Raw genomic sequence first — 14,409 nt, forward strand, 5'->3', positions numbered from 1 at the left:
CTATCCCCAAATGAAACATATTAATATTGTAGCGTTTAAGGAAGAGGAATTTATAATTATGCCTTTAGTTCCCAAAGAAAGTCAATGATATGTTGTTGGAGGTGGCCAATAGGCAGCTTGAAGTGTGAGTCTAGACTCAGGAAAAGCATGGTAGTTATATAAATAAAATTTGAGGTTTCCTCCCGTAGGTGATTATTGAAGCTATTGGAGATTAGAGTCTCAAAGCTCAGAATAGGAAGCCTGAGGTTAGAGGTTGAGAAATAGCAACATTTAAGGAATTAGTTTTGAACCAATTTTTAAATTAATTGATCAGTTATTAGTTCTTCCTTTTAAAAGTAAATATCAGTAATATATTAGAAAGGATAGAAGAAAAAGAATGTGGAGGATTAACAGTTTTTTTCCAAGTTAGCAAATCATGATAATTTAAAATTTTAAATCTCTGAAGCTCTATTCAATAATGAAATCTTTACTAAAGTTATACGCTTTATACTCAATTGTATAATCATCTTTTTTAAAAGAAGCATTTAATGAGGTACAAGCATACAACATGGTTATATACACACACATATGTATGATGGATACATATGTGTGTGTGTGTTATATAGGTATAGATATATTAGTGAAAATCTATCTATATTCATGAATATGTTTTCATCTATATTGGTTTAAATTTATTTCCTCACAACTTTTTTCTCTCTGTCTCCAACTCATGCATCCTTTTATTCATCCATCCACCCATCCATCCATCTGTCCATCTTTCTGTCTCCTTCCACCTACAGAATTAAACATGCTTTGCCAGCTAGTTCCTAACACCTTGTAAGAGGGCAGCTTACTTAAATCTTAATCGCATAACTATGGGATTCTGCAAAAGCTTTGAAGTTGTTTCCAGGGTTGCTTAAAAAATTTGTGCCACAAAGAACTGTGATCTTAGTAACTCAGCAGGAAGCTTTGGTAACATCTAGTTTATCCCTAGGTGGGCTGTTAAGAACTAGTCTTCTCTTTCTTTTTCTAGGAAGTGCTTTGTTTGTGGTTCAGAAAGAAGTTGTTCTGATGGATTTTGTTTTGTAGAGTTGTTGTGGATTTGCTTTGATATTTAGTACTAGTTTAGATAAGTTAAAACTGCAGGGTGCTCAAACAAGGACATGGATTAAAGTATCAAAAATTGGGTATTTATTCTAAGCATATTCATGGTTTAAGTTGTTAAATTACATTGTTGTCATTATGAAACTCCTAAGCAGATGTGACCAAAAGGAATCAACTATGTATTATGTGGGTAAAAGAATACCTATAAACAGGCCTATAAATTATTGGTATCTTCAAGTTTCAGTGTCATATTCACAGGAAGAAAATGAGATTACCTTCCAGTCTTCTGAAAAGCTTCCTCTCTATTATCCACTGTATACCATAGAATATAATTATGGAGTCTTTCTCTCGTCTAGAAGTTTGTCTTACCCATTCCTGTACCTTAAAGAAGTATTTTATACTGTTCTGAAATATTTTGACAAATGAAATTCTATTTTATTTTGAAAGACTTTCTGAAATGATTAAATAAAATATCTTGGTGAACAGTGTTTAGGAACATTCACTTTGTTTTTCTTTAATCTCTAATTTCTCCTTATCCACTGAACACAGACATATTTTATATGTATATATAAATATTTAGAAGTTACACTACTAATACCTAATACCTACTGTATTCCCTAGTGACCTGAGTTATGAAATGTGTTACATACAGTGTCATTCAGAAGTTTGAGAAAGTTAACTTAACGAATATTTACACTAAAGTTTTCAGAAAATAAAAAGCATTATTGTCCATCTAATTAGACAAAATAATGTCATTAGAAGATAATCCTTGAAATTTCAGTAGAATGTGAGGATACCTTTTATTCTACTGAGATGTTAAGAAAATGTAATTATTTTAATATTTCCCCATAAGGAATAGTGATACTCTGATTGCACAGTTCTTACAACAGTGGTTCTTAATACTTTTTTAGATAGTACCCCTTGATGTACACACCACTTACATTTTTAATGGAAGTTTAAAAGATTCACCTCCTTTCCCCATCCAAAAAAAGAGCTTATCTGTGGTTGAAAGAAATACTTGACTAACTTTAGGTTGCTTATTCACTGAGTTTCACCAGTCTTCTAATCTAGTGATTAGATTAGAAGAATGGAAGTATTTGTGTATCAGAGCCTCCTGTGAAGTTTAAAAAGTTATTGTCCTCCTTGGCCCCAGCCCTTCCTCTAGGCCCACTTTTTTTCTAATTGACATCTCCCCCCTTCCCCATCAATGTTGTAGCAGTGTTTTAATGTGTAACTTGGTTTCCAGAGAGAATTTACTCACTAGGAAGGGAGTACTTGTTTGTCGTCAGACTTAGGCTAGATACAGTCAAGTGTTAAATAATAAAATGGTATTTAATCAACTTACCTGTTTCCTGTAATATTGGACGAAGTGACCATCTCTGGAGATGTGATAAAATAAATTACTGTTCTGATATTCTAACCTGCCAAATAAAATACCGTCTTCTCATTCTTGAGGCTGTTAGTTTTGGGTTGGAATTCAGATAAAGCTGAGGAGGAGGTGATCGTCCTCATTATTTGGAAATGGTAAATTGAAACTTGGGGCTTCCCAGGTGGCTCAGTGGGTAAATAATCTGCCTGCCAGTGCAGGAGATGTAGGTTGGATCCCTGGATCAGGAAGATCCCCTGGAGAAGGAAATGGCAAACGATACAGTATCGTCGCCTGGGAAATCTATCTCATGGACAGAGGAGCCTGGTTGGCTACAGTTTATGGGTTGCAAAGTGTCGGACAAGACTGAGGAACTGAATAACAACACATTGAAGCTTGAGACCGTGATAGTTTCAAGTACTCTAATAGCAATACATCCTTGGCTTTTTACTGATGGTTGGACATGACTGAGCAACTTCACTTTCACTTGTCACTTTCATGCATTGGTGAAGGAAATGGCAACCCACTCCAGTGTTCTTGCCTGGAGAATCCCAGGGACGGGGGAGCCTGGTGGGCTGCCGTCTGTGGGGTCGCACAGAGTCGGACACAACTAAAGCGACTTAGCAGCAGCAGCAGCAGCAGCAGACTGTGTCAAGGCTTTGTTTATCCTCGATGTACAAAAGCCTGCTAGGATACCATATTAAACAAATCAGTGAATTTTAGAATTGAAAGATAACTTAGTAAAGATTTTCTACTGTAGAAGCAGTACCTTGGAAAGAATATGAAACTTGAGTCAGAAGAAATTGCTTTTTGCCACCTTCATATTTTTAAATAAACCACTTCTCTGATTCTTGGTTTTTAATAGAGTGAGGACGATAGTGTCTGCTTTATACTCTGTATAACTACTGAGAGGATAAAATCTGATTTCAAAATATTAATTATACTGTGTAAATTATTAAATTTTATACAAGTGGATCATGCTTTTGCTTGCTAATAAATTAGTGTCTTTAGTCAGTCGTCCCTCTGTCTAGGCTATCTTTCGTGATTATTTCTACAGTGTATGTCTATAATGTATTCCTTCTTGTAAGACTGGATTCCTAGTGACACTTTGCTTAGTAATTCTACCATTTGTTTAGTGTCTGTTAGATGCCAGGTACTATTGCAGGTCTGTGAAAATGTAATGGTTAAACAAGATCATCTTTGCTCAGTAAAGATAAACAGTTACAGATGGAAGCTAGTGATGATTCTAGAGTTGGGTTACTGTTATTATCAGAGACAGATTGAAGTTAGTGGAACAAATGCTTTTGAAGATAGCATCATGTATTAGTTCACTGCACTGTTGGTGTTGTTCAGTCACTCAGTCGTGTCTGACTCTTTGCGACCCCATGGACTGCAGCACGTCAGGCTTCCCGGTCCTTCACCATCTCCCGGAGCTTGCTCAAACTCATGTCCATCTCATCGGTGATGCCATCCAACCATCTCATCCTCTGTCATCCCCTTCTCCTCCTGCCTTCAATCCTTCCCAGCATGAGGGTCTTTTCTAATGAATCAGCTCTTCACATCAGGTGGCCAAAGTACTGGAGTTTCAGCTTTAGCATCAGTCCTTCCAATGAACATTCAGGACTGATTTCCTTTAGGGTTAACTGGTTGGATCTCCTTGCAGTCCAAGGGACTGTCAAGAGTTTTCTCCACCACAGCTCAAAAGCATCAGTTCTTTGGCGCTTAGCCTTCTATATGGTCCAACTTCACATCCATACATGACTGCTGGAAAAACCATAGCTTTCACTAGATGGACCTTTGTTGGCAAAGTAATGTCTCTGCTTTTTAATACATTGTCTAGGTTTGTCATAGCTTTTCTTCCAAGGAGCAAGTGTCTTTTAATTTCTCTTCATAGTGAAATGTATTTTTGGGCACTACCACTGAAATTACAGAAATATTTTTACTTTGGTTTTGTAATGAAGAATACTATTTTTTTGTTCATACGTAACCAGGAATTGAAAAGAACAGATAAATCCTTGAGAAGCATTTAGCTTTTCCATGTATGTGTGACTCTTAGATGATGATGTTACCCTGATTTTTCTTGATATGATTTATTTAAAGTAAGTACTATTGAAACATCTTTGATTTAGAATTTGATAGGAACTAAAGATTGGTAAGGATTAGTAAGAACAATTTCAATTGGTATGTATAAATCATAGAAAAGAAGACTTAAAAGGGACCTTACAGATCATCGTACCACTGATTTTGAAATTCATTTTTAGAGGAGCAGTGGAATTCTGTTGTTCTGCTAAGGTATATTAGGACCTGCTGAAGAGGGACATTGCTGGGGGCATGGCCCAGTATGCCTAGGGCGCCTCTCCCTTTCAACCAGGATGGACCCAATGTTGTGTTTTATATATTAGTGATAAATGTAAGTTTTTTTCTTTAAATAGTTTTTATATTAAAAATATGTTAGATAACTAATTTCCTCATTTTAATGACAAAACTAGAGTACCACGGAGAAGGCAATGGCACCCCACTCCAGTACTCTTGCCTGGAAAATCCCACGGACGGAGGAGACTGGTAGGCTGCAGTCCATGGGATTGCTAAGAGTCGGACACAACTGAGCGACTTTCCTTTCAATTTTTACTTCATGCATTGGAAAAGGAAATGGCAATCCACTCCAGTGTTCTTGCCTGGAGAATCCCAGGGACGGCGGAGCCTGGTGGGCTGCTGTCTATGGGGTCGCACAGAGTCAGACACGACTGAAGCGACTTAGCAGCAGCAGCAGCAGAGTACCAGCGAAAGTTAACTGGAACCTTGATTTCTTAACTTCACTTCAGCATTATTCAGTTACATCATACTGCCTCCATACGGCTTTAGTAAATTGAAAATCCTGTTAAGCCATTTTAAGTGATGAACAATCAAGGTTTTGTATGACTGAATCTGACATCAAGAAGATTGATTGATGATGTTAATATCAAGATCTAGCATGATATTTAAATGAAAGTGATTTGATATTCTTACTTTTTATGTTACAAAGTAATTGTTTCTTTGAGTACTAAAAATGTTCATTCTTGAAACTCAGATATATTTCTATGATTTTCAGAGTTTATTTGAGCCCTGCCCTTTAACGCTTTAAATATTAAAGACCTCTTTATTAGAGGGATGTGCGTCATTTATGGTCTCATGTGCAGTATAAGTTAAAATTATAAGGGCATAACATTGTCCTTATCTTTGAGTTTCTAGGTGAATTCTCATTAAGTAAGAGTGAATATGCATTTAGTAAATATATAGTTTTTCTGTAAAGCAGGTGTTCACAGAGCTTTTGTTTGTCCTTTGGTGTTAAAGAGTTCACTTAGTACCTGACTTTTCACTTAGCAATGAAATTAAAACAAGGTGATTTAGTATGATTTGTAACAATGTCTAATAAACAGTTGCATTATGTGTAAAATGATAGAAGATCTGATTTTTTAAAATCAATTTGCATTTAGTTAGAATTGTTATGGCCTTGACTTCTTGGCAAGATGAATTTGCTAGGATTCTTCATTAAGCTTAGAATTCTCTAACATAAAGATAGACTAATAGCAAATTGTACCTCTCTTCCTATTAATAAATAATAAAGTGTCAGTAATTTTAAAAATTGAGATGTAATTGACATGTATTGAACACTGTATTAATTTTGTTAGATATATGATCTTTACAATAAGTCTAATTAGCAATTACTAGTCAATAGTAATTTTTTTTTTTAAGAAATGTTAGAGCTTTGACTTTATTTTTTTAATTCTTTAGAAGATTTTGGCTGTGCTGGGTTTTTGTTGTGGCATGTGGGCCTTCTCTAGTTGCAGCGTGCAGGCTTCTCTTTTGTTGCAGCGTGTGGGCTCTCGAGCTATGGTGTGTGGTCTTAGCAGTTGTGGCGTATGGGCTCAGTAGTTATGGTCCGTGGGCTTAGTTGCCCTGCAGCATGTGGGATATTAGTTCCCTGACCAGGGATCGAACCCACATTGCCTGTATTGGAAGGTGCATTCTACCAGTAGACTACCAGGGGAAGTCCCAGGCAATAGTAATTTTAAAGAATTCTAATTAATGAGCACTAAACAGAATATTTAATGACTGCCAAACAGAATGACTTGTAGAATTGATTTATACAATTAACTGTTACAGTACTAAAAACTTAGTTCTGCATAATCTACCCCTTTCCCACCACTCCTGAGAAATGAGTTGGTAGATATCTAAAAAAAATGATGAAGTGATTATTAAGTCAAATTTGTGCTTAGTCTCACTCTCTGTCTTCTTAAAATTATTTGCAGGAGAGGGCTGCTCACAATTTATATGGCCAACTTGGTAAGTAAATCTTTTTTTTTTTTTTTGCATTTGAGGTTTTTCCATGCATTTTTTTAAACCTTCTTTTGTTCTTTGAATAAAATTCCCTTAAAAAAAGGAAACGTACTTGATTTTGATAATGTTGTCTGTCTTTGTTTTAAAGGATAGACTTAAATGTTTAAAATAGCTTTGATGCTCTCTGGTTTATTCCTGTTACATTATATGACTGACTTGTACTTATTTCAGGAGGAAATAGATTCACTGCCCTGTGTTCTTCATGATTCTTTTTTCTTTTACACTTAGGTCTTCATCTTTGGTAGTGTGCATATCTATATCTGTATCCTCTCTCTATGTATCTTTAATTTCATTTCATATTCTGCTTCTATTGCTAACTTCTTATGGAAAAAATGATTTAAGGATAAGTGTTTATGATGTATAGTTTTCCTGGATTTCAAAATAGCATTGATTCTTTTTTTTTTTCCTCTAATTTTATTTTATTTTTAAACTTTACATAATTGTATTAGTTTTGCCAAATATCAAAATGAATCCGCCACAGGTATACATGTGTTCCCCATCCCGAACCCTCCTCCCTCCTCCCTCCCCATACCATCCCTCTGGGCCGTCCCAGTACACCAGCCCCAAGCATCCAGCATCATGCATCAAATCTGGACTGGCAACTCGTTTCCTACATGATATTTTACATGTTTCATTGCCATTCTCCCAAATCTTCCCACCCTCTCCCTCTCCCACAGAGTCCATAAGACTGTTCTATACATCAGTGTCTCTTTTGCTGTCTCGTACACTGGGTTATTGTTACCATCTTTCTAAATTCCATATATATGCGTTAGTATACTGTATTTATGTTTTTCCTTCTGGCTTACTTCACTCTGTATAATAGGCTCCAGTTTCATCCACCTCATTAGAACTGATTCAAATGTATTCTTTTTAATGGCTGAGTAATACTCCATTGTGTATATGTACCACAGCTTTCTTATCCATTCATCTGCTGATGGACATCTAGGTTGCTTCCATGTCTTGGCTATTATAAACAGTGCTGCGATGAACATTGGGGTACACGTGTCTCTTTCCCTTCTGGTTTTCTCAGTGTGTATGCCCAGCAGTGGGATTGCTGGATCATAAGGCAGTTCTATTTCCAGTTTTTTAAGGAATCTCCACACTGTTCTCCATAGTGGCTGTACTAGTTTGCATTCCCACCAACAGTGTAAGAGGGTTCCCTTTTCTCCACACCCTCTCCAGCATTTATTATTTGTAGACTTTTGGATCGCAGCCATTCTGACTGGTGTGAAATGGTACCTCATAGTGGTTTTGATTTGCATTTCTCTGATAATGAGTGATGTTGAGCATCTTTTCATGTGTTTATTAGCCATCTGTAGGTCTTTTTTGGAGAAATGTCTATTTAGTTCTTTGGCCCATTTTTTGATTGGGTCGTAATATATTTAATAATGTGATAGTCTAGGCTTCTAAAAAATTTCTTAAGTTTTCAGAATTGAAATTAATGTTGTCTTAATACTCTTTGCTGTAGATATATACTCAGGGTATATGATTTTCATTGTCAAGCTCATATTTTAAAAACATATGTGTGTTAAAAGCTTTTAAACTTGTTTCACAGAAATTATAGGCAACAGTGAAAAATTCAACTAAGGAAAGATAAATAATTATTTGTTTACCTAAGGATAAATTTTTGAGTTCTGTAACAGAGGAGACTGTAGTTCAGGGTTGTATTTAGCAACTTATTTCAGTTTTAAAATATTTGATTTTTGCTCTGTGTAAGTTACTGTGCTATGTGCTAGAAGGCAAGATGAAGACAGTCCTTGTATTTATGGAGTTTGCTCTCTAGTGGAAAAGTCACAGTAGAAATAATAATGTTTGAAAAGAATTGAAAAATGAATTATAGGGTGCTATGGAAACCATAATAGTAGCACTAAACTATTCTAGGTGCTGCTTTCCTTTCTTATTTTGTAAAAAACTTAAAAATATTACAACTGCATCCCCAGAATGGATTTGAGTTTTAATCCATTTGTTTTCCTTTTAGTTGTGCACAAGCTTTTTTATATGACCACATGGTCATACTTGAATACCCAAATACTATATGTATTTATACACTTTTCTTAAATTCTAAGTAAATTTCCACAAACTTTATGTGTTGCCTGGTTTAACTGGAAATTCCTAGAGATAAGATATTTGACTTTGATTGATATAATCAATGTTGGAAGATGCCCTAAAACTACTCTGGTTTTTTAAGATAAAGCTTTTTATTTTGAAATAATCATCGATTCCTACGCAGTTGTAAGAAATAATAGATCTCATGTACTCTCTACACAGTTTCCCTTAATAGTAGTATCTTACAAAACTATAGTAGATCAAAAGTAGGATATTTACATTGATATTTATTATAGTCAAGATAGAGAACATTTTCTTCATGTTGCCGTTTTGTAGCTACATTTATTGGGTTGGCTAAAAAGTTTGAGTTTTTCCTAAAATGTTACAGAAAAACCTTAACAAACTTTTTGGTCAACCCAGTACTTACCTCTGACCTTTCCCTCCTATTGCCCAACTTCTGGCAACCACTAATTTATTCTTTACCTCTATAATTCTTTAGTTTTTATAGTCATTTCAAGAATGTTTTATAAATAGAATTATATAGTACATATTTTTTGTCATTAGCTGTTTTCACTCCATAATTCTCTGGAGATTGATTCAAGTTGTTGGGCATATCAGTAGTTCGTTCCTTTTTATTGCCGAGTAAGTATACCATAGTATGGATGTACTAGTTTATTTAACTGTTCACCTATTGAAGAACATCTGGCTTGCTTCCAGTTTTTGGCTATTACAAATAAAGATGCTAGAAATATTCACATGCAACTTTTTGTGTGAACAGGAGTTTTTATTTCTCTGGGATAAATGCCCTGAAATACAGTTGCCAGGTTGTATGGTACCTAAATGGTTAGTTTTTAAAGGAACTGATAAACTGTTTTCCAGAGTGGCTGTACTGTGTTGTTTTGATAGCATTTGCAATCTAGAATAAACCTTTGAACCTCTAGTTCTTTCTAAATGTGAAACTTTGTGTGTGTGGGGAGTAACATTTGTCTGTTAAATAGATTTGTACATTTTATTTCCAGATTAATAAATTTCAGTATTAGAAAAGCTTTTCAAAAAATGCAGAATATAGATCCGTCTTTTATCTTTTGTCATCCAAGTTCTGTAATTTAAACATTTAATGAGATCAAAGCCTCACACATGGATTTTTGACTGTGTTCAAAGAAATTTGTACATGAAATATTTGGGATACTAATGATAGTCTTAGTTATTTTCATCTTCTTTAATCTCCCCTTCCTCTAAATAGAGCCTTTTATTTATACTATTGCTGTGTAACTATTATTTAAGTAAGAGGGTGATTAGTGTGGAATAGGTAAGAAATATTTTCAGAGCCTGAATTTATCCTTAAGAAATAACTAAATTCTAGAACTCTATTATATTGCTCACTAGACTGAGTTGAGATTGTTGGCTGATTTTAACACCAATGGCAAAATTTCTAAATGTTGGGAGCTTTTAAGAAAGTTATTTATTGTATTTAGGTATGTGTTTCTGAATTAGAAAGTAGAGAAAAACATGAAGAAGAAAGTAAAAGTTATCTGTAGTTTTACCATGTAGTAATTGCTAACATTTTAGTGTTTATTATTTTATCCCCTTCCCTTTCCTCCAATGTCCCTACATAAATACACATAGATGCATATTCACATTATACATTATATACCCAATAAAAAATTGGGGGCATATTGTTTTGTGACATCTTTTGTTACTATGGCATATAGTTTTGGTAGCTCATAGTATTAAGTAATCATTCTTTGGAGAGCGTAATCATACCTTTTCACCTAATTTTTGGTTATATTCTCATTACATTCAGTTGGTTTTGTACATATACACATATACCCACTAAAATGTTGGGTGACAGTAAATTACTATTTGGTTAGTAATAATGTTAGTTATAATTTGGTTAGTAATAATTGTTAGTTTTGGCTGCGACAGTTATCCACTCCTTAATTATTTTGGTCAGAAAATTTCAAAGGCATTGCCATGCCTCTGAATGAATATCTGAGAAAAATATGGAAAACTGGCTTCATATTATCTTTATCATCTTTGTCTTTATTTTTATCAATGAACATTTATTGGGCAAAGCACTGTCCTGTGTATTTGGACACAAGTGTAAGTCATTATGGTCTTCCCTGGTAGTTCAGTGGTAAAGAATCTGCCTGCCAATGCAGGAGATACAGGTTCGATCCCTGGGTCAGGAAGATCCTTTGGAGAAGGAAATGGCAACCCATTCCAGTATTCTTGCCTAGGACATTCCATGAACAGAAGAGCCTGGAGGACTATAGTCCATGGGATTGCAAAAGAGGCAGACACGATATAGTGACTAAACAAATACCAAAAAATACATAAGTCATTATTCTGTTCTTCAAAGTAGTTTAGTTGAGGCAATAAGGTTTATCTAGATCTGGATTTAAAATGTTAATGTATTGCTCTATTTAAAATGGATAAACAACAAGGGCCTGCTGTATAACACATGGAACTCTGCCCAATGCTATGTGGCAGCCTGGATGGGAGAGGAGTTTGGGGGAGAATGGATACATGTATATTTGTGGCTGAATCCCTTCCCTGTTCACCTGAAACTATCACAACATTGTTTGTTAATTGCTAGACCCCAATACAAAATAAAACATTTACTGTAAAAAAATAATTAAAATGATAGTTTATTCATAGTCAAATACGTGGTTAGACAGTACAGTTTTAAGAACTTTAGGAAAGGGAGTTAGCTTTGTGCTGGGGAAATGAGAAAGTTTTATTATTGTTTTTTAACATTTATAGTCTGTGGGTAGTCTGCCTGGCAGCTCTATAGTGGAGCTAATAGTGACCTTCGCCAAGAGGACGTATGCCACACCTCGCCTCCCACGTCTGAGGCAGCCAGAGCTCCTGTCTCTGTAGCAGGTCACTGCTGACCTGTCCTCTGCAGGAGACACTCATACATTCAAAGGCAGGTCTGGCTGAATCTCTTGTGGAGGTCCCTGCTCCATTCCCTGGGTCTTGGTAACCACAGATAGCCATGATGATGTGATAACTCACCTAGAGCCAGACATCTTGGAGTGTGAAGTCAAGTGGGCCTTATGAAGCATCACTATGAACAAAGCTAGTGGAGGTGATGGAATTCCAGCTGAGCTATTTCAAACTCTAAAAGATGATGCTGTGAAAATGCTGTACTCAATATGCTAGCAAATTTGGAAAACTCAGCAGTGGCTACAGGACTGGAAAAGGTCAGTTTTCATTCCAATCCCAAAGAAGGGCTATGCCAAAGAATATTCAGACTAACACACAATTGCACTCATTTCACATGCTAACAAAGTAATGCTCAAAATTCTCCAACTTAGACTTTAGTAGTATGTGAACTGAGAACTCCCAGATATTCAAGCTGTATTTAGAAAAGGCAGAAGAGCCAGAGGTCAAATTATCAATATCAGTTGGATCATAGAAAAAGCAAGAGAATCCCAGAAAAAGATCTACTTCTTCTTCATTGACTATACTAAAGCCTTTGACTGTGTAGATCACAACATATTGTGGAAAATTCTTGGAGATGGGAATACCAGACCACCTTACCTGTCTTCTGACAAACCTGTAAACAGGTCAAGAAGGAATTAGGACCAGACATGGAACAACAGACTGGTTCCAAATTGGGAAAGGAGTATGTCAAGGCTATATATTGCACCCTGCTTAATTAACTTATATGCAGAGTATACCACGTGAAATGCCAGGCAGGATGAAGCACAAGCTGGAATCAAGATTGCTGAGAGAAATATCAATAACCTCAAATATGCAGACAACACCATCCTTATGGCAAAAAGTGAATAATAACTAACCTCTTGAAGGTGAAAGAAGAGAGTGAAAAAAGCTGGCTTAAAACTCAACATTCAAAAAAACTAAGATCATGACATCCAGTCCTATCACTTCATGGCAAATAGATGGGGAAACAATGGAAACAGTGACAGACTTTATTTTCTTGGGCTCCAAAATCACTGCAGATGGTGACTGCAGCCACAAAATTAAAAGACATTTGTTCCTTGGAAGAAAAGCTATGACCAACCTAGACAGCATATTAAAAAGCAGAGACATTACTTTGCTTACAAAGGTCCATCTAGTCAAAGCTATAATTTTTCCAGTATCATGTGTGGATGTGAGAGTTGGAGCATATAGAAAGCTGAGTGCCAAAGAATTGATGCTTTTGAACTGTGGTGTTGGAGAAGACTCTTGAGAGTCCCTTGGACTGCAAGGAGATCCAACCAGTCAATTGTAAAGGAAATCAACCCTGAGTATTCATTGGAAGGACTGATGCTGAAACTGAAGCTCCAATACTTTGACCACCTGATGTGAAGAGCCAACTCATTAGAAAAGACACTCATACTAGAAAGATTGAAGGCAGGAGGAGAAGGGAATGACAGAGGACAAGATGGTTGGATGGCATCACCGACTCAATGGACATGCATTTGAGCAAGCTCCAGGAGATGGTGAAGGACAGGGAGGCTTGGCATGCTGCAGTCCATGGGGTCGTAAAGAGTCGGACGTGACTGAGCAACTGAACAGCGACATTTCATGTTATTTATTTGGCTGCAGTAGGTCTTTGTTGCTGCACGTGAGATCTAGTTCCCCAACTAGGGATTGAACCCGAGCACCCTGTATGGGGAGCCTGGAGTCCTAGCCACTGGACCCCCAGGAAAGTCCCCAAGAAGGTTTTATGAATTGCATGGGACCTGAATATCGAAGAAAGGCAAGAAATTGGAGGTAGCTTTATCTTTGAGACGTGTCTCTGGTGATCATAAGACAAAGTTCTTGCCTTTCCAAGGATTGCTAAGTTGAGGCCAAAATTTAGGGAAAAAAAAAAGAATAAGAAACATTTGTTGAGTTTCTACTCTGTTAGACATAATTGGTAAAATTGGGGTTACCCAAATAAACAAGGTATAGTTCCTGATTCTGAGGACCTTATACTTTACTAGGGGAGAGAGAGATATAAAACCTCATCTCTGTTTTTTAACATTGATAGTTGTCTCAAAGCAGAAAACAGTACAGTGTTTAAACTGTGTAGTTGTAAATATAAATCTTGCTAGTTGTTTTTGTGAACTGCGTTATGTTAGGTGTCGTAGGGAGTGGGTGAAGAACTATATATTCTAAATAAGGGACATCTCTATTGATGCTTTTGCTTTTATGAGAAGATATTCATTCACTCAGATATGCAGATGACACCACCCTTATGGCAGAAAGTGAAGAGGAACTCAAAAGCCTCTTGATGAAAGTGAAAGTGGAGAGTGAAAAAGTTGGCTTAAAGCTCAGCATTCAGAAAACGAAGATCATGGCATCTGGTCCCATCAGTTGATGGGAAATAGATGGGGAAACAGTGGCAGACTTGATTTTTCTGGGCTCCAAGATCACTACAGATGGTGATTGTAGCCATGAAATTAAAAGACACTTACTCCTTGGAAGGAAAGTTATGACCAACCTAGATAGCATATTCAAAAGCAGAGACATTACTTTGCCAACAAAGGTGCGTCTAATCAAGGCTATGGTTTTTCCAGTGGTCATGTATGGATGTGAGA

The 14,409-nt window shown here is 36.2% G+C and overlaps 1 protein-coding gene across 2 annotated transcripts in view; it reads left to right on the plus strand.

Moving 5' to 3' along the window:
* Positions 1-14,409, plus strand: part of TMEM135 (transmembrane protein 135) — a 299,633-nt gene that overhangs the window by 73,564 nt on the left and 211,660 nt on the right. For both annotated transcript variants that reach the window (XM_027532736.1, XM_027532737.1), the window contains exon 4: positions 6,739-6,772. In XM_027532736.1, coding sequence (XP_027388537.1) covers positions 6,739-6,772 — 34 coding nt within the window. The remainder of the gene's footprint in view (positions 1-6,738; positions 6,773-14,409) is intronic.

Source organism: Bos indicus x Bos taurus, chromosome 29 (genome assembly GCF_003369695.1).
Source record: "Bos indicus x Bos taurus breed Angus x Brahman F1 hybrid chromosome 29, Bos_hybrid_MaternalHap_v2.0, whole genome shotgun sequence".
Taxonomy (NCBI): domain Eukaryota; kingdom Metazoa; phylum Chordata; class Mammalia; order Artiodactyla; family Bovidae; genus Bos; species Bos indicus x Bos taurus.